Genomic DNA, 25,500 nt, shown 5'->3' on the forward strand with positions numbered 1-25,500 from the left:
GCTTCTTGCTGCTCTAACAAGGGACAAGGAGCTCCACTGATCTTTGAAAAGCCTTCAGTAAGTGCCATATTTTTCTTTCATGTTCTGGATGTCCCTGCTACAGCACACATACATCAAACCCTGTCCATGAAGGAGTAATTAAATGGCACTGCTGAAGGGATGTCATAGGATGGGCCTGATTACAGCTCACCCAGAAATGTCTTCCCAAGTCCCAGCCTCTTTGACGTGATTTTCCCGCCTTCCTCTGAATTTCTTCCAGCATTAATTTCAGCCAGTCCTGGGATTATTTGAAAAAGGGCCTTGGGGGACTTGTTCAAAGGCACTGCCACCACGGACGACTTTGCTTTCTGAACTGAAGCATTTCACTCCTATCTGTCTGGACATATGAGCTGCTCAGCACTGCTTCATTAGGCAAGTTATTTTTAAATTCCCAGAAAGAGCAAAACATTGAGAGAGGAATTAGCATTTGCCGTTGAAACAGCTGCCAAAGAGAAGAGGCAGAAGGCACTGCGGGTCCCCCCTGCTATCCCTGGGATTAACCAGGCACCAGGACCAGTCACTGACACACTCAGACTGCACATGAGGCATCAGGAATCATGCCCCAGGATAAGCATTGGTAAGTGACCATCACAACTCTGTTCAGGCTGTAAGTAAGAAAGTGACCATCAACACTGAATGAGAAAAAATCTTGGAAATCTCTCTCTTCCTCCAGCCCCATTCTGTGTTTCCCCTTTTTTCTTTCCTGAAGTTTTCACTTAAAGGATTTTAACTCCAGTCTGGTTTCTCCACACAAATGAATGAAGCAATAAAACCTGCCCAGAGTCTTTGCTTCCCCTAAACAACAAGGCCCAGTGGGCACCCAGCACTTTCCAAATGCCAAGGGACTGCAATAAAGCTGATGCTGCTTGATTGCATTCTCTCTCTGTAATGAGTTTAAGTTTCCCAGTGGCTGATGGTGCTCTTACAGGCCAGAGTTAAAGCAAAAGCTTGGCAATGAAATGTCTGAGGCACGTTTTGGCTGCTGTTCACAAATGCTGATTGCCCCATGGTTGGTGCTGCTGAGGGCAGCCAGGATTCCCACTGATAATGTTAATAATGCAAAAAAAAAGTGTTGAATATGGGAAGGGGGAATAGATTGGGTAAAAACAGCCTCTTCTCCTCTCTGGGAACCAAGGCAGTGTGCAGGTTGTGCTGCCTGGTTCACCCCTCCCTTTGCCCTGCCTGCAGCCACAGGGTTTCTGTATTTATCCAGAGCAAATCTAGCAGGAGCTGTTCTCATAACCTGCTCCCAATTCCTGCCTAATGAAGGCCGCCAGATTCCTCTGAATTATTGCTTGTTCAAACCAGAGTGTTTCCTTTGGGAAAAAAAAAAAATGATCTCATTAAATATTTCCAGTGATTCCTCAGTGACAGGCACTCTGCCACAACTGGCAAACTGCATGTGGATTGCTCCAGCGGACAGCTTTCCCCAGTCCTAAAAATGCACAGCAACCTGTACTGATGTCCAGCTACCAAACACCCCTCTGCCAGAGGAATCACAGATAAATCTGTGGAATAAATCTGTGGATTTGTCTGCCAGAGAAATCACAGATAAATCTGTGGAATCACAGAATGGTTTGGGTTGGAAGGGACCTTAAAGATCATCCCATTCCACCCCTGTCAGGGCAGGGACACCTTCAACCATCCCAGGTTGTTTCAAGCCCCATCCAACCTGGGTCTGAACGATTCCAGTGATGGAGCAGCCACAGCCTCTCAGGCTGTGCCAGGGCCTCACCACCCTTTAGGGTTAAATCTCCTATGTGCCTTCCCAGAGATGCATTTAAAATATCCCCTCACCTTTTATATCTTAGTAAACTGTGTTCCTTGGGTGTTTTCTCACCAAGGTGTGTGTTCCAGCCCTCAAGGAAGACTTCCTGGAGCCTACACAGAGGTAATAAAACTCCTCTTGTCTTCCTTGGTGCCTGGCTTTGTGGTTCCTTGGAAGCACTAGCTCCTCTTGGCAGAGCATCTCATTAGGAGCTCATCTTCAGCTGATTATTCCTCTTCTGAGTCACTGCTTTCCATGACTTTGTCACCCACCCCTTAGTCCAGCTGCTGCTCTATTCTTAGGCTAACAACTTTACATCTGGTGGCACGAAAAACATGTTGTTTATTTAAGCTCAGCTCATTAAGTGCTCCAGATTAGGTTTGGTATTGGCGACCTGCCCCAACTTCTGTGCAGCTGCAGATCACCAGTAATGATTTAGTTTTTCTCACAGGTCAGCGATCACAAGTTAAGTGCTGAGGGGTCAAGACTGGGCAGGAAGGGAGCTCTGCTGTGTTCAGTGCTCTGCTCACAATTACACTTGGAGACCTATCAGTTAGCTTTCAATCCAATTAATGTTTGTCATATTGACACATTGTTCCTCTTTCTCAATCAAAGTACAGTGAAAGACAAGAGCTGGTCTCTGGCTGAAGGTTTCTTCTAACAGCTCTATTACTGTAAACTATGACATTAAGGAAAATATCTTAGGTTAACAGGACAAAGCCTACTTTTCATAATGCTACAGTATCTCCTTGAAATGATTTAGCAGCTTATTATTTGTTATTTTTTTCTTAGGTATCCTTGATAAGAGAATGTCCAGGACTATCTCCCATTACCCTTAAGGAGCCAAATGGCTGGCACAGCTCTCCTGTGGCCCTTCCCTGGCCCTGTTCCCTGTCAGGGGCCCAGTGCCCTCCCGTTTCCCTCCTGTGCCCAGAGCCAGGGCCCCACCCCAGCCACGCTCCGTGGGGCAGAGTCCCTGTCAGTGCCCAGTGCTGGGCAAACCTTGGCATCTGTGCTGGCAAAGCAGCTCTGGCCCCACACCCTGCCCCCCCTCTGTCACCGGGGTGTCCCCAAACCCCACCCACCCCTCTGACCTTTCCAGCTGTGTCCTGTGAGAGCTCAGCACAGCTGGGAGCACCAAACCCAGGGCTGGGGAGCACTGAGGAGACTCAGCTTGCTGTAAACAGGGGAAAAGGGGAAGAGTTCAGGGGTTTTAATGCTTAGAGCTGTGCACCAGCACAGGGGTGGGACTGTCCATTTGGGGACTGTCCTTTTGGGACTGTCCATTTGGGACTGTCTCTTTGGGGACTGTCCACTTGGAACTGTCTTTTTGGGACTGTCCATTTGGGGACTGTCCACTTGGGGACTGTCTCTTTGGGGGGACAGCTTTGGGGGACATGAGATTCCCATTTGGAAATCTCCATCTGGGGACTGTCCATTTGGAACTGTCCTTTTGGCACTGTCCAGTTGAGGACTGTCCATTTGGGACTGTCTCTTTGGGATTTTCTCTTTGGGAACTGTCCATTTGGGACCATCTCTTGGGGACTGTCCATTTGGGGACTGTCCTTTCAGGGACTGTCCCTTTGGGGACTGTCCATTTGGGACTGTCCATTTGGGGACTGTCCTTTCAGGGACTGTCCATTTGGGGACTGTCCATTTGGGACTGTCTCTTTGGGGACTGTCCTTTCAGGGACCGTCCATTTGGGAACCGTTCCTTTGGGGACTGTGCATTTGGGACTGTCCATTTGGGACTGCCTCTTTGGGACTCTAATTTTGGGGACTGTCCATTTGGGGACTGTCCTTTCAGGGACCATCCATTTGGGGACTGTGCATTTGGCACTGTCCATCTGAGACTGTCCTTTTTGGGACTGTCCATTTGGGGACTGTGCACTTGGGACTGTCCTTTTGGGAACTGTCCATTTGGGACTGTCTCTCTGGGGACTGTCCTTTCAGGGACTGTCCCTCTGGGGATTGTCCATTTGGGACTGTTCCTTTGGGGACTGTTCCTTCAGGACTATCCCTGATCAGGCTGTGCCAGGACACACATTACTCAGCTGCACCAGTGTGAATGCAGAGCAAATCGTTTGGGCATGGCTGCTTTTGGGAGAAAGGCTGAGATTAAGACATGACATAAATTTAATTTTTTAAGTTTTGCCATGAGAAAAGACACAAACAGTGTTTTTCTCACACTACTAAAAGATGTTTACATCTTTTAGTATCCTAAGCAATCCTGGAAGCAAATTATTCTACAATTAAATCAAGCTAACGCTAACAAAAAAAAAAGTTAATCTTGTAAGCATGGTAAGGAGTTCATCAAGATGAGCTGACTTTTCCAGTCTAGGATTTTATTCTGTCCTACCTATGGAGCTTTTGATTTCCATTTGACTATTTTAGATGAGCTTTCTTGCCTCAGGGTTTTAATAAAATCAACTTCTGTACTTAAAGCCTGGCAGAGTTGGCTTTTTCAGAATAGAAATAAAGTTCCTTCATCAGGAGACAAGTTTTCTTGAATTAATACCTGCAAAGGTGAGTTTTCCAGAGAAAAAGGACCAAATCATCATTTAACTGCACATGGATATTCTTGGATGGCCTGGGACAATTCTGTCAACCAGAAGGAAAAATAAAGCCTCACTTTTTCCCACTTGACTTTGGTTAGTTCTGGCCTGAACAGGGCTCAGGTGCAGTGACAAAGCACTCTGGTGACACGAGCAAGCACCTCCATGTTCAGTTTGTGTAAATTGCCACACTCTGCTTTAACTACTTCATCTTCTGTAGCCTGAATTTTCAGGTGCAACTGGATTAATAGCATCTAACTAGGTGACAGTAAACAGCAGAGAAATCCTTTGGGATTAAGTGAATTCAGCAGAAGTTCACACCTCCTGCTTTTATCACATGTAACTTTCTGCCAGAAGCTACAGAAAGACAAAGTCAATTTAAAAAGTAAACAGCAGCCCAGCTTTAAGCCCAGGTAGCTGGAGAAAATCAGAATTCCTGCATTTACACCATCCAGCTGGCTTCATCTCCCTGCTCAGCTCCTGGCTCTGCCTCCACTTCGAGTATACAAAGATCTGAGTTTGGTGGGTCTGGTATTTTTAATTTTTTTGCTCAGGTTTAGAAGCTCCCAAGAGATTCAGATTTTCTCACCTCACTGCATTTGGATTATTACTTAGCTATACTGAGAATAAGTTATTTTAATATCTTTTTAGAAAAAAAATAAGCCAACAATTTTTTCATCTATCACTGCATACCTAATAAGCAGTTTTTAAAACCCTGGGGAATTTAAAGCAAATTTATTTACCCTCATTGAAGGAAACGACATTAAACTTACCATGGAAAAGTGTTGCAATTCTCTTTTGCTATACACACAGTAGCAAATTGAAAACACTTAAGCAGGAATTACACCATGCTTTTGCTGTAGATTTTGGATTTTTCCCTATACTGCAAAGTTCTCTATGCAAATATATTTTCCCCTAGAAGCTTTTTGAAATATGCTGCTACACTGCTCCTAATTTTGTCAAAGCTGTTAAGGAGATGTGTGTGCACAGGTCATTAATTGTTATTAACGTCAAGTGGATCCTGAAATCCATTAAGTGGGTTTGAAAAATCAGAGCTTATTCTGTACCTGATCGACTCTGTGAGGGCATTTGCAAATAAATCCACCAAATCACACTGAGGGAGAGACTTTTCCTCAGCTGTGTGCCCTGGACCTCAGCTCCAAGTTTTTGCTGCTAAGGAAGGTGTGAATCAGCAGGATCCAGCTGTTGTCTCTGCTCCTCATGGATGTTCATCTCCCTTCAAACTGGCAATGTCTGCTCAGGAGTCAGGGCTCACCCACAGATGTGAAGAAGAAAGTTTTATTCCTCTGTTGCTTTGCCATTTGATAATTTTCAAGACTTTGGGTAAGGTTAATCAAGTAAATATATTTTATTGAGGGGGAAAGAGACAAACAAAATGATGTGTCAGATGTCAGGAGGCTGTTCCAGGAGCATAAACCATCATTTTATCCTTCCATCCAAACAGAATGGGCTCCACCTCCCTTTTGCTCAATAATCCCTAATATTTTACTGCTTGGGTTACTGGTGTCTAAACAAAGCCACTTTTATCCTGCTCTGGCCTTGCCTGGTACCCAGAAAAAGTGTGAAGAAAGGCAGAATTCACTTTGATGCATGAGCAGCTTGTGGCAGTGCCCTCACCTCAGATTCCCTTTGAGGTGACACTCAGGGATGTCCTGCTGCTGTGCTGATTGCCAACACTCACACTCATGGCTGCCTTATCAATCATGGGCTCAGGCTTCCCATGATAAACTGGATCAGCTGTGTGCCCATCACCCTGAATTACCCACCTTTGGCAATGGAATGGATTTTTTGCCAGCTTCAAAGGTGCCTGTGAAATATAAAGGAGTGCCCACACACTCAGCCACAGGGTCTCTGTTTGGGGGATACAGTTTTTCCAGCCACTGGAATTTGCAGGGGTTGGAGCACTGCCTGCATAAAACATCCATTTGTCATGGGTCAGGAGCAAGGCAACTTTTCCCAGTGACAAACATTTTGGTGCATTAAAACCAAAAAATTGCTTTGTGACATTAAATTTACTCTTAGTTTTGTTTCAGTTCTTTTTGATTTTGTTTTGTGTTTTAATTTTACTAACATTTAACAGTCAAAGCAGAGCTGTTGGGTCACGGTTTGACCCTGCAGTAAATCTAACTGTAATTTCAGCAATGATGCAAAGGATGTAAACTCTGATGTAAACTCACTCTTCCTAACCCCAATTTACTTTTAAAATCATAAAATGTGAATATTCTGCAAGCAAGTTTTATGCTGTATTAGGGATCACCTCTCCATCACTCCAGCTCTGTGGTGTATCAGTACTCAGTTGCTTCATGTACTGGTTATTTGAAAAAAAAAATACAAAAATATAGTTGGGAACCTATACCTGCTCCAGATGAAAGTGGGATACCTTCCTGCTCTCCATTCTTAAGGATTTTGGCATCTTCCTTTCCTGGTCACAGGCTGTGGCAAGTAAAAGTGATGAGAAATATGCCCTGTACCTGTCCCTTCCATCTTCTCTTGCCTTGACACTGTGGCTGCCTTTGAGTTCTCAAATCTGCTGGGGGAAATTTAAAGTGTGAATATATGAAACCACTTCATTTACATTAGAAGTTGGGCTTGTATTGTTGAGTAGAAACTCAACAGTTTCCACGACCTTTAAATGCAACACCCCCCTCAACTTGACAGTACTATTTTTATAAAGAACCACCAAAAGGAGAAACAAAGGTGCCTCGTGGGCTTCCTAAAATGGTGTAAATGCTCAGGAATATGGTTTTTTAATGTATTGGATATTATGATGACTTCCTTGCAAGACCTTCACAAGAGATGACTTTTCAGGCATTAAAATGGGACCTTTCAAACCTCAGCTGCCTTTGATAATTTCAGCCATGACGGGGAAAACTGCAGAAGTGCTTGATTGCACATAACATGGGAAGTGTGGCACTCAATTAATTAAAGCTCATATCGGAAAACAGGAATATCTTAGTTTTCATAGGGCTGTAGGTAGTACACAACACCAGGTGAGAGGGGAGACCCTGCCATAGTTAGAGGAGAAGGAACGTCCATGGTTCAATGTGAAGGAATGCAAAGCTTGGAGGGAAAGCAATGGCCGTGTATAGAGGGGAAGAATGCCAGTGGTTAGAGGGGGAGGAATGCCAGTGGTTAGAGGTGGAAGAATGTGGAGGAATGTCCATGGTTAGCGGTGAAGGAATGCCCGTGGTTAGAAGGAAGAGCAGCGTGAATATCCGCACAGACAAACGCCAGTACTGCCAGTATTTATCTGGTTTTTTTCGCACTGCTGGCCACCATCGACCTTAAACGGAGTCCCCTCTGCCCAGCGCGCAGACACCTGAGGCGACATGAAACAGCCCCACACTCAGGGGACTGCGGGGACACGGACCCTCCTGCTGCGCCGCACCACGGGCGGCCACCGCTGATGCCCTGTCCCCTCCACATTGCCTGGGGGCTGTGGGCTGAGGAGCAGCCATAGACGGCATCCCCGTCCCGCCCTGCCCCACCCTCAGCCTTTGCCCGCACCAAAATGGCTGCGGCCCCTGGGGGCCGGGGCCGCGCGCGCTGGGCGGGGCTGCCCTCCCGGGCCGCGCCTGCGCGGGGCCGCGCGCGCCTCCACTTCCGGCTGCCGGCGGCCGCTTCCGGCCCCCCGTTCCTTGGTAACAATGGAGCAGAAAATGGCCGCCTGAGCGGGCAGGAGGCGGCGCGGCGGCGGAGCGGCACGGGCGGAGCGCGGACAGCCGGCACCCAGCCCCGAGCGGCGCGGGCAGCGGCGCACCCACAGCCGGAGGGGCCGGCGGCGGGCGGCGGCGGCGGGCGGTGAGCACCGGGGCGGGGGCGGGCTCTCAAAATGGCCCGGGGAAGGGAGAGGCCCAGGCCCGGGGGAGGCGGCGGCGGCCTCCGCCCGGAGCGGGAGGCGGGAGCGGAGCCCCTCAGCCCCCGCTCGGGGCCGGCTCGGCGGGGCGCGGGAGGCTCCATCGGCGGTGCCGTGAGGGAGCGGGGGGCGGTGATGGCGGCCCGGGTGTGCCCGGATGGGCCGCGCTCCGTCACCCCGAGCACTGCCCCGGCCGGGCCGCCCTGATCTCCACCGGGGCCCGAGCCGGGTGTGCGCTGCCCCCGGGGAGCCCAGGCCGGCCCGGCACCGTCCGGCTGGCCGCAGGAATTGGAAGAGGCTCCTTTTGGGAGGGTGGGGGAGGGGGTGGCTGTAGCCCTGTCCTGGGCCCCGTCCGCAGTTCAGGGTCCGCTGCAGGAGCCGCGGCTCCTCACGGCCGTGGTTCAGGCCGGGATTTGGGGCAGGAAGCCTTGTTGTGGAACACAGGCCAGAAGAACTCTTCCTCTCCTGCTGTGCAGAGCTCTGGATCAGCCTGTGACCTGTTCGGACCTGTGGTGTTTGCTATTCCTGTGCTCAGTACTCCCCCGTTCAGCGCGTCATCTTTGCTCTGTCACCTTAGCTTCCTGTGCAAGATTTTCCCTGCCCCTTTTAATGGTGTTTGTTGGCATTTAAGGTTTGTGTTTCTCCGTTTCAAAACCCTTGTCAAGTCCAGCTGCACGTATGTGTTTATCTTGAGTGGTCTGCTTTCATTGAGGAGCAATATCAGGGTGTGTATAATAGTGTGCATGTATATATACATGTATATAACGTAGTGATGATTAAGGTTTGTTTATAAAATGTATTACGTGTTGATTTTAGTGTGCGCTAGAAGTCTGACAAAAGGTTTCACAGCAAAAAAACTTGAATTTTAAAAATAATAATAGTATATTATTGCTGTTTCTCAGGAAGGTGGAGCCTTGATACAGAGAAGCTCCTAAACAAGAATACAAACTTGATAATACCCAATAGTAGCATCACACATCACTTTTATTTTCCTCTCCATGTTGGCAGTATTGGGTAATTTCAGCTTGGAAATACTTGTCAAATGTTCAGAAGAACTTCTGACACTAATTTGTCCCTGAGTTTTAATTGCAGTGACTTGTCAAATATTTCTAAGACAAATAAACAGTTGGCTGCTTCTTGGGCAGTTAATTATGTTAATTGAGGGTCAGATAGTTTTAGTTTTGTTGTAGTGGTCACCTAGCACTTAAACTGACTCTGATCCCTCTACAGGTTTACCATTTTGGAATTAAAATAATGATAGCTTGGAATGATGTCTTGGGAAGGGAAAACACACCACACATTATAAAATTAAGGGTTTCTTGTTATGTTAGACCACTAGGGCACAGCAACTGCAGAGTTCCCTTCATCAGCAACTCTGCCTGGGTGAATGTTTCTCACTGAAATAACCACACACCAGTAGTTTTCATGCTGTAGTGGTTGCCATCTGTATCATATTTATTTTCCATATTACTGGAAGAATTCCTGGACAAGAGTGTTGCAAGTGCCTGCTCTCCAGTATGTGTAGCTGAGAGGAATTTTTTTAGAGGAATGGCTAACATGATCCTTAGATTGAAATGTTTTCAAAACACCTCTACATCAATGCACCTGCCTTGCTTGTTCCTTTATTCCTCTTCCCTGTGGGAATGTATCAAAATAAATCCCTTGATCTTGGCAGAATCATTCCAGGTGCAGTGGAGGTGTTGTGCATTTCTTTAACAATCATAGCATAATATAAAATAATGTTTTGACTCCATTTACTTGAGTCTAAAGATATTTAAGTCCAGCCTAACGTAGCTTAACATATTACTGGAGTGTCCTAAATTGATTTTTTTGTAGACAACTTCAGTTTCCATTTGTTAAAATACTTGAATCCAGACATGATTAGTGGGTGTTTATCCAAGGTTTTGTGGTTTAATCTCTGTCTTGGTGAAAACTTATCAGCTGCTGAGCCTGCAAAAATTATTAGTGTAGGGATAAAACCCAATGTGAACATTTCCTTCTTCAAGATACTTTTATGAGAGTCTTGTGCTTCTCAAAAGCAAAACTTCTAAAGAGTGTAGCAGTGTCATAAGTTAGTCAGGAGCTTTGTGTGCTGAGTGGGGATAGCCAGGAGCATCCCAGGGGCTGGATCTGCCTTTGCACAGGTTCTGGCTGCAGGTAAGATCATAAACAGCAGCCTGTGTCTCCTTCAGACTGCTCAGGTTTGGGTTAACGAGGTGTTTGGTGGGAGCTTTTGGCTGCTGTGCAGTGTTGGGGCTCAGCTTTGGCTCAGGGAGGTCTGCAGGGTTGGATGGTCTGGTAAAACGACCTGATGGTTATGGAACAGAGGAAAATCCAGCACGTATTTTATCTTAGCTCAGTATTTAAAATCATCTTGTGCTCAGAGCACTCTGGGTTTTGATTTGCAAGGTGTCTGTGCACATAGTCCTGTTAAAATGCTGGGGCTGCCCTGCCTTGGGGTGGCATCAGAATGGAATTCTCATGGTGCAGATTGCCATTTCAATTCAGATAAATTTGCCTTCATTTTCTTTCCCTCTTCTGTGTTTGTGGGGCCGCGGGTACCGGCGAGAGCAGGAGCGCACGCATCGGAATTCCTCTGTGGCTTGTGGCTGCACTGATTCTCTGCTTGTTGCTCTTTCACTGCTAGCAGGGCCTGCATTAGCAGCACTTGTGTGGAGACAGCAGCATTCAGCAGTGAATTTAAAGATGGCTTTTTCTTTTTTAGCTAAAAGTCAGTGAGTGTTGATTGGCTTGGTGTTTTCACTAACCACAGCTTGTGTTTCTTCAGGAATCAAAACTCTGCTTGTCCTTGGATATCAGTCCTGTCTCTCAGGGTCAGCACTGGTTACTTGTGTGCAGCTTTACTTCTTTTGAGTTCAGAGTGGGCCTTCTGCTGCTGACCCAGCAGGAAGCTCATTTCTGGGCAAAAAGAGCATCATTTCATGAACTGCAGTGCTGGAAACGTGCTGCTCCTCATATACAGCAAGCTTTCTCTTCTGTGCTATCTGAATTTGATGGCAGAGGCAGTGTCATCTTAATTTTATTTTCCACTTGTATGTGAGAAGTGTTGTTTTAGTAAGTGCAGATGATAAAAGGCAAAGCCCAGCATTTTGGCAGTTGTTACTGCATTTTATTTTCAGAGCTCCATCTTGGTTCCACATGCTCTCAGTGTTCTGGAATTGCTAAGCTCTGCCCTGATTTCCTCACTTCTTTCTGACTTATCAGGAGTTGTGAGTGTTTCTCTTCTTTATCTCAGCAGTTGGTTCAGCTGAAGTGTTTTTGCTCTCTGGTCTGTTGGGTTTTTTTTACTCTGTGGAACTTTCTGCCACTGTTGTGCAAAAGTATTCATTTGCTTTGTGTTGTTTGAAATGGATGTTCAGAATGACATCTTGTTTGAGGACCTTTGCTTTGAAACACACTGGGGTAGTGAAAAAGCTGAATCGATGTTTAACACTCCTTGTTAAAGTAGCATTTAAATTTTACAGCACTTTTCACAGAACACTTCCATAGAATACAAAAGTTTTTCCAGCTTTGCAAGAGTGGTGCATGTTTCATGATAACTTTTGAGTTGGAGAGGACATTCTTTATTTTAAAACTTAAGGTAGGTTTATTAAAAAGCTAATAAGAACCTAAATCTGCTGTTCATCACAGTGGAAATAAAAAACCACAATAATAGGGGGAAAAATCCCAAAATTCATGATGCCACTTTGAAAACTGGAAAAGTTTGTTCCTTTTTACTGTTTCTAAGATGGAGATGAGTGTATTGGACCTGTGGGTATCAAAGCCTTTGGTGTAATCACAAAAGGAAGCTTTGCACCTGCACAAAAAGAGAAAGCCAAACAAACTTGACACAATGAAGCTCCATGTATAATGCAAATAGATAACTTTCATTTCACTGTCTTAGGGTGTCTTTTTCCTTTAATGATGGGATTCACTGACAGTTTTTGCTTCTGCTTTTGAGCTTGCAGACTTGAGTGATGAAATATTTAAGATGAAAATGTAGTTTCTGTTATGTCTTACTTCCAGCTAGTTTTGAGCATGGAGAAATTGGATACTGACTGGCATGGAAACTGTTTTTCAACTTTGAATTCTTCTAGGAAAATGAGGTGGAGTGGGTTGGATGAGTGCTGTGTGTGAAGTGGGTTCAGTTTGTGCTCGAAGGAGCTGGGCTCAGAGCACTGCCTGTTCTAGCTGCTGTTCCTGTGTCATTTGAGACATGGAATTGGAGCGAGCCTGGCTGGGCACGGCAGCGCTGCTGAAGTCACAGTTCGTGGAAAGCTTGGACACACAGCTGTGCTCTGCTTCTCTGCAGCTGAAGTGTCTGTGAGGCATGTTCCTGCAGCCTGGGCAGGGAAACAGCCTCTAAGGACACAAAGCAAACAAGTCAGAGCTTCTGGCTTCCATCCTGAGTCACCCCTTCAGTGCAAGGTTTGATCAGCTCTGTAGACTGCAAGCAAGGTGCTCTACCGGTTGGAGTGGCTAATTAAGATGAGGGTATGAATCATAAATGAGAAGTTTGCCTTCTGCTGAGGACATCTCTGGAACACCCACACTGCCATCCTCTTTTTTGTTTATCCAGAGGTATTAACTGTGTTGCTGGGACGTGAGGTAACTCAGGAAACATTCCTGCCACACAGGGCACGAGAGATTCTCAGGTGAGGTTGAAATACCAGTATCACTGACATGGGGGAGTTCTGGAGGAACTTCTTCTTGCACACCTGACTCATGAGCAGCTGGGTTGTTTCTTCAGTTTAATTAAATTCCATGCCTTGTCCTGTAAAAATTTGAGGATTGCCCCATAAATCTAATGAAAGTTTGAATTTTAATGTGTTGCTTTTTCATTTAACCCTGCCAATTAGTGATTTCAGGGTTTGTCAGATTTTCTGAGTTCCGCCTAGTTGGTTTAATGAGAGCTGTAATGTTTTATGGGATTTCTTTTAAATGTAAAAAAACCCAAGAATGCAGGCTAAGGTCATGTCTTGGTGTTCAATTCAGGTAGCTAATGTCAGGAGGTATTAGACATTATTGAAGGAGGAAGAACTAGAGATTTATTACTGTGTGTTATGGTCCATTAATGCTTTATCTGGGAAGAATCCTGTAGCCCACAAGTGCAGTGCAATATGGAGATAGGCTGTGTTGCTGCTGAAGGTAAATAAGGTAAATGGGTGACACACAGATGTTATCCCTGCTTGCTGTCCCACTAGATTTGAGGCAGTAGCACATTCCTGACTGGATTTAGTTTACAAACAACCTGGCATGAAAAAAACCAAAGTATTTCTTACGCTGTAAGAATGATAACTTTGTATTATTCAGGGAATATCCAGTACTCTTAAATTGTCCCTATCAAACAACCCACAGTATTGCTTCCTCTTGAACTAGAAGAATGTAACAAACAATAGCTTTTGTGGGCTTACTGCAGTCTGGAGCAGCAGTGGGGAGACAGGCAGTCAATTGTGCTTGGAAATCTCTGAGGCTGTTGAAGCATAACTGCAGGGAAGATACTTTTCTGATTTGTGGCAGGATGGGAACACCAATTAAGAATTCACTGTAGTTACTCTTGTCTGGATATTCAAGCTGCTGAAGAATTTTTGGGGTTTTTTTTCAAGAAGAAAATTGTTTATCCTGTCTCTGATTCTCCTGCTCTGTGCAGTCCTCAGGTGGTCAGTCACCCCCTCACTTCCCTGTAAGGAGACTTTCATACCTGGCTATCTCAGCTGAAGTTGGCAATAACCAGCAGGTCTGAACTTCCTGCTCGTGGTTGTGACCTTCCCCACCCTGTGTCAACTCAGTGCTGACAAGGAAGGACACTGAAGGAGGAAATTCTGAATCTTTCAGCTTGGATAAGAACAAAGCCTTACACTGGAAGAAAGAAAAGCAGAGTTGAACTGTACTTGCTTATTAGATAGCCAAATGTTGGTTATTTTGTTGTACACCTGTTGGTTTTCCCTCATCAGGCTTCCCTGTGTCACTGGCTTCCTTCAGCCAGTCTTAATTGCCTGCAGGGTGTGAGCTGAGAGCAGCATCCTGAGGGGCAGAATTTCAAGTTCTTTCTGCCTCTGTGTGCAGGGCCATGGTAACTCCCACCCTGGAAATCCTGCTGTCCAGCCACATGGGCTCTGTGGAGCTGTGCTGAGGCAGGAGCAGTCTAAACATTCCAGTAGGTTCAGTGTGGCCATGGAGAGCTCTGCAGCAGCCCGGGAGGTGAGGCTTATGTTGGACAATGTGCACAATGAGCTGAGGGCACAGGGAGGAGATAGAAAGCAGCAGAAGCCTTGGGATAGAAATCCTGGGTTTCATTTGCTGGTTTCAATATCAGAGCTCTGGTTTGAAGTGTGTCATCCCATTTGCTGTCTGCAGTCACGCAGGGAGAATGTGTTATTGCTCGTGTGTTTCTGAGCCATCTGTATTTCCATCAGTGTAAACATCCCAGAGAGATACCCAGCATTTCTGGGATCCTGAAATCCGGATACAGGGGACTGGTGTAACCTGTGAGTAGCTTGCAATAGGAAAATACAGCAGTTTGTCACTGGCAGAAAAGTCCTCGTGTAAATTAAATTCTTCATTCATCCCACCTCTGAGCAGTAAACTCTATTCAGCTGTGGCCATTAGCTGATTTTATGGTTTAAGAGGGAAGATAAGAGATGAAGGAGGAGAAAAGAGGAGCAAACCTGGCAATAGTACTGCCTTATCCCAAGCATTTCCTAAAGAATCACCCACTGAACTGTACATCAGCCTGTTGGTGAAGAAGAGATTTTAAATTCCCCCCTCATTTGACTTGTTTTGACTCTCCCTTTTTCCCTGACCGAGAATGGTACACCTTTATTTTCTGAGATAGAATAGGCAAATATCTTTGCATCACGTAGGCATTAGATAACCAAGGTGCCTGCAAGCATTTTCACTTAAAAGGAAAGTAGTAAATAAGTAGTAAACAAATGTTATGTTTTGTACATGTAGTGCATCTTTCTGTTCTAAGAGCTGTTGAAGAATTGCTCTAATGCTTATAAAGGTGTTAATATTACCATCTTTCTGAAGACATTCCACGTGTTTCCAAGTTTGATGTGTATTCCCAAAGAACTGATGCATTTCAAGGTTTTATTTTGAATGCAAGTCTCTCATTCTGCTTGAGACTTTTATTCAGATATTACCAGAACCGGTGAGAGCTGCCTTTAAAAGTATCTTCTCCAGCGTGTCTTTAAATAATGGTACTTGAAATAATAATTCTGCTGCAGAAAGCTTGTAAAAAAAGTTGACTGAAGCTGTGTTCTCACTAGAAATACGTGCCTGGCATGTGAAGGGCACAGGGATTTCCTAAGCGAGCCGGGTCAGAGCTGAACACACCTGTAGAAAGTATTGCTCAACTGTCCTGTGAACGGGGTCATTTATCGGTGTTTAACAGCACGGCACAGCACACCACACTCGCATGTCACATGCCAGTCTGCAGTCTTCAGATTGCTCCAGGGATTTAGAAATGCAGAGAAAGCTGATAGGCTCCCATCTGACTCAGGAGTGACTCTGGGAATTGCTGCTGCTTCCTGATTCCTGAAAAAGGGTGTAACAGCTTTGGTAAAGTGACAGAAATTCACAGACCCAAACAGCACCGGTAGCCCCGAGTGGCAATAAGTTAATATCACTAACTTAAATTCAAGTTCTGCTGCTTTAGAACTGAAGACAAAGAGGGTCAGAACAGCAGTTTCATAATTTTCAAGTCTGCAATAATGGGATGTCCTATCCTGTGGAATTTTTCTGGTGCTGCGCACCGAGGTGATTGGTGCACTTTAATTTTCACCATAGCAGCTGAAATAAAGTGCCCGTGGAGATCCTGCAGTGCTGCTCTTCTGGAGAAGCACTAATGTAAACTGTGGGCAGTGTTGACTTGACAGCTGTGCTGACAAACCAAAAAAAGATGCTTTTTGCACTAGACAGATGTCTAAGTGTTGGAAATTTTCCAGTGAGAAGCAGAAAAGCTTTATTCTTCCAGTATTTCCATGTCACTTGAAGTATGGTTTAAATGAAAGGAATGTTTTCTGATGGGGAATGTTATTGCAGAGCTTTTTAGCATGCAGAGGATTAGCTTCTTAATCACCTCTGAGTAACTAGATTCTACCAGTTGTACAGGAAAATTCCTGGTGCTGTGAGTAGTGAGGCAGAGTGATCAAGGAAAGTGGTTATTTTATCTTCATTTGATGCATTTACATGGCACAGCCAGTGCCAGAATGTCTCCTGCATTTGCATTGTTCTTTACAATATTTATCAGATACAGACACAGCATTAATCGATTATTTTCCTTGAAAGAGAGATGTTGTCAAGTATTTCATCCAAATGAAAAACAATATGAGAAGGTTATATTTTAAAATATGCAGCCTGGAAGACAGCTCTTTAAAGCAGTAGTGTAGCTGGTATATGCTGGAGTTTTGTCTTGGAAATTTGCTCATCAACATCAGTAGTTCAGTAAAAGCTGAAACTTGAAAGCAAATTCCTCCCTTGATGTAAAACTATAAAGCTGATTTTACAAACTCTTTTTGTTTTTTGAGGGAATGAGAACCTGTCCCTTTTTTTTGTGCACAGGGTTCGACAGCATCTTCTTTATTTGCGTTCTTCATAACCACTTCAGTCTGTTAAAATTCACTAGTATGGTGAAGAGGATGTTTCTGTAGCAGGCAGGAAAAGGCAAGGAACACCTAATCCTGTGCTCAGAGAGCACAATCAAGGATGGCTTATGCCTTGTACTACACTTCTGTAAGGCTGCTTGGAGAGGCAGTTGTGATATCAGGAATATTTTATGCAAAAAGCAGATAATCACGGTCACTTACTATGTGAATTCAAAGATGGGCTCTAAGGCTTGTGGCAGATGATATTCTGTGTCCATCTTGCTGCTTTGATGAGTATTTGGGCATCAGTTTTGTTTGTACTTCTTGAGGAGGTTCATGCTTTGTTTTTGGTCCCTGTGGGGATGAACCTGATCCTAACCAAAGCTTCATTAACAAACTGCTTTAACCTGTACTTCACTCTTGTACTGGACTCACATGCATAAATTCCATGCTGTATTTCACTGCTCTCATGAAGGCTTTGTTCTCTCCTTTTTTAGGTACTCTTCTACTCATCAAGATGGAAGGCTCAGATTCTGGTGATAAAGGAAGTATTGATCAGTCAGAAGCCCAACGTCAGAGCCAGCTGGATCGATTAGACCGAGAGGAAGCTTTCTATCAGTTTGTGAACAACCTGAGTGAAGAGGAGTACAGGCTTATGAGAGATAACAATTTGCTGGGAACACCAGGTAGGTAATGCTTGCCTGTGTCCATCCTGCTAGAGTTGTTTGTAGGAAATTTGTGTCATTTTCTGTTCCCCTGAAGCCCTTTCACCCGTCTGTGTGTGCAGCTGTGTTCCGTGGTAGGAAGTAGCTTCTGGCTAATTTGTGCACATTGAAAATCAAGTGGTCCCTTGACTTGTGGAAACATAGGATGGTGTGGATTCATCAGATACAAAAGTCTGGTGTTTGCACAACTTGGCAGGAGCACCCAGATTTGACCCAGTTCTAATTATGAACCCTTAGATGGACAACAAATCTCCTTTAAGCCTCTGTGTGCAGACTTTGTGCAGGTGAGGTTTGGAGTTTGTAACCAGGGTAAGTAGTCTGGTATGAGATTCTGCATGGACATTTTGATGTCAGCTCTCAATCAACGTGTTAAACTTCCTCTTCATAGGTTGATAACTTGAGTCATGATTTGAATTAGGTATTTAAACCTTCTGTTCCTGGTTGTGGAAGTGTTAACCTCAAATATTTCATGCTGGACACCCTATTGGGTGTAGGATGACAAAAATTGCTGCTCAGCTGTCAAGGTTACAGAACCAGAGAGCACATCTCTCTTGAATAGGATGGAACTGTTGGGTATTTCAGCTTCAGGAAAACTTACTTGGGACAACAGTGCTAAAGTGTCTGAACTTCCCCTTAGCACTGTGCTTGGCAGTGCCATTGTGGCAGGAATTAATTAGACAGAACACAAGCAGTGGCTTGTACCTTCTTTAGAAGCTTTTGATAATGCTTGCCATACATATATGATTTGGAAATATTTTTGGAAAATTTTGCTTATTTTCTAAGGTGAAATTACTGAAGAAGAGTTGCTGAGAAGGCTACACCAAGTTAAAGAAGGTCCGCCACAGCAAAACAGTGATGAGAATAGAGGTATATACAGTATTTGTGAAAACTCTTAACTTTAGCACCCCATACGGACCTTAACTTGAGTGCAGGAGTGGAACAAGTTAAGCCTAGGCAGGTGCAAGGTGAGCTTTGGTTCAAAACTCGGTGAAACTTATGTCTGATATCTGCTGCAGAGGTCAGTTTGGGACAGATTTCATTCATAACACATCTCTTACTTCTATCAAAATAAAGTTTTGCTTAGGTTTATTTCTTTCTTTTTATTTCATTTTTTTTAAGATTGCCTTTCTGTCTGCTCCCTTCTGGGATGCTTTTTGGCAATTCCTCTTTTTTAATTCTTCCCTTCCAAAGATGCTGCATTGCTTTTGTTTTCACCCTTCTGTAGTGGTTGGTGGGGGATGCTCAGACCTGACCACTGGGGTTCATTCTTCAGTGAGACAGATTTGCTATAAAGCTCTGCAGGTGAAGGTTCAGGACAACCTTAATTCTCTGTTTCATGGTCAATTGATCACTTAATTGTTTGGAAAGGAAAACACAGAGTATTGATGTGTTATGCCACCTGACATGTGACTTTCCATTTATTTATGATAGAAAATACATGTTCTTTTGATGACTTGTTTACTCTGTGATGGCTGCAGCCTATCTGTGCATATTAGAGCAATGTCCACTCCTGCTCCCTTAGAAGAGCTCTGGTAGTTACAGAATTGTCGCACTGCCTGTGAAACCACAGTAGCACTCAGTAGGATTCAGCACTTCTAAATTGTCACTTGTTAAGCTAAGCAATTATGTTCTTGGAAAAGATGGCTCCAAAATTAGCTCAGTACTCTAATTTTGGTAGTTCCCTGTCTTTTTCACAGGTGCAGAGTCCGCAGAAGATGTTTCAAATGGAGATTCTATAATAGACTGGCTTAATTCAGTCCGACAGACTGGAAATACGACACGGAGCGGGCAGCGAGGAAACCAGTCCTGGAGAGCAGTGAGCCGGACTAACCCAAATAGCGGCGACTTCAGATTCAGTTTGGAAATAAATGTCAACCGTAATAATGGGAACACGAATCCAGAAACTGAGAATGAGCCATCTGTAGAGCCTTCCAATGGGGAGGATTTGGAAAACAGCCAAAGTGACTCTGAAATTCCAAGGTCTGAATCACCATCTGTAAGGCAGCCTGGATCAGAAAGGAGCAGTGTGGAGGAGCTGACAGCTGAGGTGGCTTCCCCTCCTAGAGGGCAGAGGAGAGCCAGGAGTAGGAGTCCGGAGCAGCGGCGGACGCGGGCTAGGACTGATAGAAGTAGGTCACCTATTAATGCAGTGAGCGAGGCCCCTCGCAGGTCTCATCACAACACATCATCTCAAACACTTGACCACTCCTCAGCGGGCGAGGCTGAGGGCAGCTCTAGAACCAGGCAGCACGTGACGTTAAGGCAGCACACAGTGGGGACTGAGGTGCCAAGTGAAAATGCAGTTCTGTTTGCCCCCCCTGAGACAAGGCCTGCTCCTCAAGCAGCGGGTTCTTCAGAAAGCACCGGCGCCAGCGAGTCCACGGCTCCTGGGCAGAGGCCTCCCACCATAGTGCTGGACCTGCAGGTGAGAAGAGTTCGCCCGGGCGAGTACCGTCAGAGGGACAGCATCGCCAACAGGACCCGCTCGCGCTCCCAGACCCCCAACAACACGGTCACCTACGAGAGCGAGCGCGGCGGCTTCCGGCGCACCTTCTCCCGCTCGGAGCGCGCCGGCGTGAGAACTTACGTCAGCACCATCAGGATCCCCATCCGCAGGATCCTGAACACGGGCCTGAGCGAGACCACGTCGGTCGCCATCCAGACCATGCTGAGGCAGATCATGACGGGCTTCGGGGAGCTCAGCTACTTCATGTACAGCGATAACGATGCAGATTCCAGTGGGTCGACTCCCTTTCACAACGTGGAGACTGCCGAGCCGCAGAGCGGAGGCGGGGGCGCCTCGGGCAATGAGAATGCAGATGTCAGCTCAGGGGAGGTGTACGAGGGTGGGCACGAGGCCAGCTCCACATCTGGTGCCAGGCGGGAAGGCCGCAATATGAGGGGATCGGTCACTTTTGAAGAAAGCGGTTCTCTACCATTCCTTAGCCTTGCACAGTTTTTCTTACTCAACGAAGATGACGATGACCAACCCAGAGGACTCACCAAAGAACAAATTGACAACCTAGCCATGAGGAATTTTGGTGAGAGCGACGCTCTGAAAACCTGCAGCGTGTGCATCACCGAGTACACGGAGGGCAACAAGCTCCGCAAGCTGCCGTGCTCGCACGAGTACCACGTGCACTGCATCGACCGCTGGCTGTCCGAGAACTCCACCTGCCCCATCTGCCGCAGGGCAGTGCTGGCCTCTGGGAACAGGGAGAGCGTGGTCTGAGGCAGAGCTGAGTGATGGCCAGGCAGCCGGTGTGATAGTGATGGGCAAAGAAGTCACTTCCTTTATGGCCACTTTTTGAGTGGTACCTCAATGTATAGTAATGACTCGGAGTGAATCTTCCCTCATTGAAAGCGTTTTCTCTGGATTCAAGATTTGGGAATTGGAAAATTTCTTTAATTAGGTTTTTCGAGTTCTAGTCGGTTTGGGTGTTCAACTTCACTTGTCCAAAGACATCTCCCCACTTCAAAATATTTTTTTCTTTGTGAAGATATTAAGTTCTTTCTCCTTCCCAGCCCAATAAACAGTTTTTCCTCAAGATTGTGCTTCTGAGGAGTTATTTGAGAAGTTATCCCAGCTCAGTGTCCATGAGTCATAGAGGAATTTTTGCAAGAAATCCAACTCTCTGAAAAAATAATATTAATTTAATTGCACATTTGAACATACTTTTAATTTTCCTCCTGGGTTAATATTGGACATGTCTGTGTAAATAACACTAATGTTAGCCCTTTCCCCATCACTATGGCACGCTGTAGGATGAGCTGTTAGCGTAATTGGGATATTTATCTTGTTGTGGAAATATAAGAATTGCCTATGCTTGTTTAAATAAAGGAAAAAAAATCTGTTTTAAAATTGTAAAGCTTTTTTGTAGAAGCTCAGTACTTTTCCAATGCACTGTTGTACTAACGCATTAAGAATTAAAATTGTACCATGCTTAGAAATCAAGAATGCTTTTCATACAACCCCCACTACACAGAGAGCAAACTGAACACGAGAGAGCTGCTTTTGTGACTGTGTACCTGTCAAGAGCAGTGCATATCTGTACTATTTATGTGAACAGCTACTGTAACATAAAAACAGTTGGATTAGACATTTAATTGCATTTTAAAAACCGGAAATTAAATGTTATAGTTGCAGTGTTTTGGCTCAGTAATGCCACCAAAAAAAAAAAAAAAAAGATGATAAAAATTAGAAACTGTTCTAATGGCTGGTTATTTCTTGGTATGGTTGCAAATATGGAATAATACAAACCTGTGTGTACTGCCTTGTTCACTGAGGTTTGTGCCCAATTTTTCTATCAGCTTTTCCTCTCAATCTTTGAGGCAGTGTTGTAACTTCATCAAACAAGTATGGACAGGTTGGTTTTTAGTTCTTCACAAGCTTCAGCTGTACTGGTAACCTCTGGATCTGTTGAGTGGTCTGGTGTTGGTAGCCTGTGGTGCAGGTGCCTCAGGGAATAACTGGAAAGCACATCATTAGTATTGGGTTACATTTGAAAATGAGTGCACTTAAATGTGTAGGATATTCTTGACACTAGCAGTAAAAACAAGCTCTTTATATTCCTATTGGACAGAATGAAAATGAATTTACTTATAAAATTATGTATGTGACACGTTGCAGTTGAGAATTGGAGAATGTACCTCAACTCTCGTCAGTGTGTGTGTGGGGAAACATCCTTCACCCTCACTGACCCCTTCTTTGTTTTATTCTCCAAGGTTTTGGGTTTTTCCTGGCTTACATGTGCAGTGGGAAAGTGGTTTTTATTAATTTCCACTCCAGGGCAGTAGTTCTGAAGGGATATGAGCTGCTCTTCCTGGCTGGATGGGAAATGTTTGTTCCTCAGATGACAAAACCAAAGCTGGCCTATCTCTTTTTTCCTAACTAAAACACATTTTTGGTGTTTTATAGTGGTGGGTGCATAAACTATAATTGCTGCTCTAAGCCATTTTAACATCTCATCAGCTAGTTCAGGATTCCACAGCATCCCAAAATTCTGGGGTTTTTTTTCCTCCATGTACATTTTGTGCTGTTTCAGTGGGAAGCCCTGAGTGGCTGTTGAGCTCTTTCCTCCTGGTGGGACACACCATCATGGCAGAGGGGCACCAGGGTTCCTTGGGAACAGAACAATCAATCAGCTCACGGGTTTGGCTTTTTCCTTGGATGCACATCACTGTAAAATTGGAGTTGGCTGATGATTCTGGGTGCTGGTTCCTCTGTGCCAAATTTTCACAGCAAAATAACACTTCTGAATTTCACAGAGCAAATACTCGCTCTCAGTTGCAGTTTCCAGATTTACAGAGCATAGAATTAGAAGGGGAAAAAAAAAAAACCCTCTCTACATGAGTACCATGTTAGATGTTGGAAGTCGGAGATGTTCATCTCAGAGCAGAGCTGGTGACCACCAGGAAGGGAGCCCATTTTCCCAAACCCACCCAAAGCATGGCTGTGGTACCTGTCACCCCACATTCTTCATGAATTTCCACCCTGGTAAAACTGCCCCAAAACAACAGTTTTGTTACAGCTTATGGCATGTCTTAACATTTTATCTTTCTGTAACAAGAGCAACTAATAAAATATTGGAGGTTTCCCAAACGGTACCAAGAGCAAATAATTTAATCTCAGTTTAAGATATGTTGATGGTTCTCCATGGTTTGTCTGCCTTTCACAGCACTGAGTGTGCTAAAGGGGCTGGGGGCTCATTGTCTGCAGCAAAAACTTCTTTCTGTAGCTCCGTTAATTAGGGTAATTAAATTTCTATTTATCTAAATTTAGATTGGAGTTAGGAAAAGCCAATATTAACATTTCAGTTGCTTACAAAATGTGAAACACTTTCATAATTAGACTAATTTACATTTCATGAATTATTTTGATAGCGAGCATGTGTATTTAGCTCTTCCCTTAGTATTTTTTTATATTTCTGGAGGGACTCAGCATCTTCACTCGTGCCTGGAGGGGTGTGAAGGGTTAAAAGGGCGAGTTTTGGCACGTATTCGGGCTGATTTGTAGGATTGGTGGCTTTGGAGAGGCAGAGCCGTGTGCGCCGTGGGCTGGGTCACAGTGCCACCGTGTGGGACCTGCCTTCAGCACCAGCGGCATTCCTTGCAGGATCTGCAGCTTTTATCTTGGTTCTGAAGGATTCTCCTTGTCATTTCGACATGGGGTGTTTTCCCAAATGGCCACACTCCTCCTGGGAATCCCTGGTGCGTGAGCTTCGTTCCTTTTTGACAGGACAGACCCCTACCCACAGCAATGACAGCGGTCACCCGGCCAAAGCCTTGTGGCAAACACAGTTTTAATAATTACATTCGTTACGAGTTGCTGTTAGTTCATATTTTAATTCACGTTGTGAACAAACACACACTTGTGGGTGCTCACCTTAATTTTTTTGGGACGGGGGGAGCTTTATCTGTGAAAAGTCTGAATTCCTGGTGCTGATTGGATTTCCCTTTCACGTGCACATTTTTCCTTCGGACAAGTTGGGTTTTTTGCAGAGAACTTGGGGGCAGTTGAGTTGTTTTAAAAACAGTTTGATTGTGTAGGTACTTCGTGCATAGAAATCAGGGAATTTGAAGGGCCTTTTGTAGGAAGCAGCTGCAGGACACGACACCCACCCTAATTGTCCATTGTGTCGCCTTGCAGACGAAGGGTTTCCCACCAGAGCTGGCACAATGGCCCATAATGAGTGTCATCCCAGTTTCCTGTCACTTGTCTGGGTTATGCAAATGTGCGACTCCAAGGGCCCCTTTCCCGACGGATCCACGGTGGATAAAGAGTTGTCCCCACAACCCAGTGGTCTCACCACAACGAGGGGATGGATGATGCAGGGTGAGGAGAGGTGCACGTAGGGCTGAGGGGGTTCTGAATCTCCACACCACAGCAGGAGCCTCCATCCCTCATTGTCATCCCTCATTTGGGATCGCTGTGTCCAGGGAGGCTCTGTCCTGCTCTGGGAAGGGCTCTGGGGAGCCCAGCAGCTGCCTGGCTATGGAAATGTCTGCCTTCTCCCAGGAGGAGGAGCTTTGCATGAAGCTTGGCTTGGAGCCACACGGAGGGAATTTATAACAACTTCAGAAATATTTCCAGCCCTTATGTACAGTAGGCTTTTTGTTTATCCTCGATTAGGGGGGCAAGCAGGAGGCTGAAGAGACACAATTAATGGTAACATACCCAAAGTACAAATGAGTGGTGGTGTGTTAAAAAAAAGAGGTTTGCATTTGTTATACCAGGGCTTCCCAACCTCTCAGATAGACTGTATCTCTTTTGTCTTATGAGGAAACATAACATTGAATTTATTTGATTTATATCTGGTTTTATTCCCTTTAGCTAGAATATTTGAGCCCCTTTCTGAATTTCATTCTGCTGGGAAGGCTGTTGGTTGGGAAGCCCTGAATTCCACTGTGAATGTAACACTTTTCTTTATTATTTTTTACTTTTTTTTTTTTTTCTTTTAACAGTGCTTTACATTTGTTTATACTAGACTTGTTTAATACAAACTGGTATTCAGAGGTTGTTGGACTCAGTTTGACCAGGTTTGCCAGCTAACACTTAGGAGGAGTTTGTTCCCTATGTAAGGTGTTATAATGCAAATTTAAATAGACTCAATAAAATGCATGAAGTGTTCATTTTGTGCTGGATCATCACTCCTTGGGTTTATTCTTATGGTGGGAATGCACTGGAGCACACAGTGGTGGATGTGGCAGGAATTTGTTTCCTCCATACATCTTTCCCCTTGAGGTAGGAAGGAGCTGGAATGGTACAGAATTAACTCCTCAGAAGAATTTATTGCATTAGGACATAAAACCAAAGAAATAAATACCTCTGTGTCCCAGACTTTGTCAATCTGGCAGTGGATAATGCAGGATACAAAAGCAGCATCTCTCCAGGTTGTCTCCCAAGGAGAAGCTGGGCCCCGTGCAGGGCTGGCAGGGCTGAGTCTCT

The 25,500-nt window shown here is 45.0% G+C and overlaps 1 protein-coding gene across 5 annotated transcripts; it reads left to right on the forward strand.

The window, feature by feature from the left end:
* The first annotated feature begins 8,016 nt into the window (after positions 1 to 8,016).
* On the forward strand, positions 8,017 to 23,154 carry RLIM (ring finger protein, LIM domain interacting). Of its 5 annotated transcripts, none has more exons than XM_059482798.1 (4): positions 8,017 to 8,184; positions 17,325 to 17,513; positions 18,336 to 18,419; positions 19,250 to 23,154. In XM_059482798.1, the coding sequence occupies exons 2-4, from the start codon at positions 17,345 to 17,347 to the stop codon at positions 20,782 to 20,784; spliced, it is 1,788 nt and encodes a 595-aa protein (XP_059338781.1). In that variant the 5' UTR covers positions 8,017 to 8,184; positions 17,325 to 17,344; the 3' UTR covers positions 20,785 to 23,154. The 5 variants fall into 5 exon arrangements, with proteins under 5 accessions (XP_059338781.1, XP_059338786.1, XP_059338784.1 ...); XM_059482801.1 differs by lacking the exon at positions 8,017 to 8,184 and adding an exon at positions 8,652 to 8,870; XM_059482800.1 differs by lacking the exon at positions 8,017 to 8,184 and adding an exon at positions 9,714 to 9,754.
* The last annotated feature ends 2,346 nt before the right edge of the window (positions 23,155 to 25,500 follow it).

The sequence above is a fragment of the Ammospiza nelsoni genome, chromosome 15 (assembly GCF_027579445.1).
Source record: "Ammospiza nelsoni isolate bAmmNel1 chromosome 15, bAmmNel1.pri, whole genome shotgun sequence".
Classification (NCBI taxonomy): Eukaryota; Metazoa; Chordata; class Aves; order Passeriformes; family Passerellidae; genus Ammospiza; species Ammospiza nelsoni.

What these genes read in the sequence shown, in the direction of transcription:
- RLIM (XM_059482798.1), top strand. Translation starts at nt 17,345, where the DNA reads ATGGAAGGCTCAGATTCTGGTGATAAAGGAAGTATTGATCAGTCAGAA. An exon ending in CAATTTGCTGGGAACACCAG is followed by an intron (nt 17,514 to 18,335) that starts GTAGGTAATGCT and finishes TTATTTTCTAAG; the next exon opens with GTGAAATTACTGAAGAAGAG. An exon ending in AAACAGTGATGAGAATAGAG is followed by an intron (nt 18,420 to 19,249) that starts GTATATACAGTA and finishes TCTTTTTCACAG; the next exon opens with GTGCAGAGTCCGCAGAAGAT.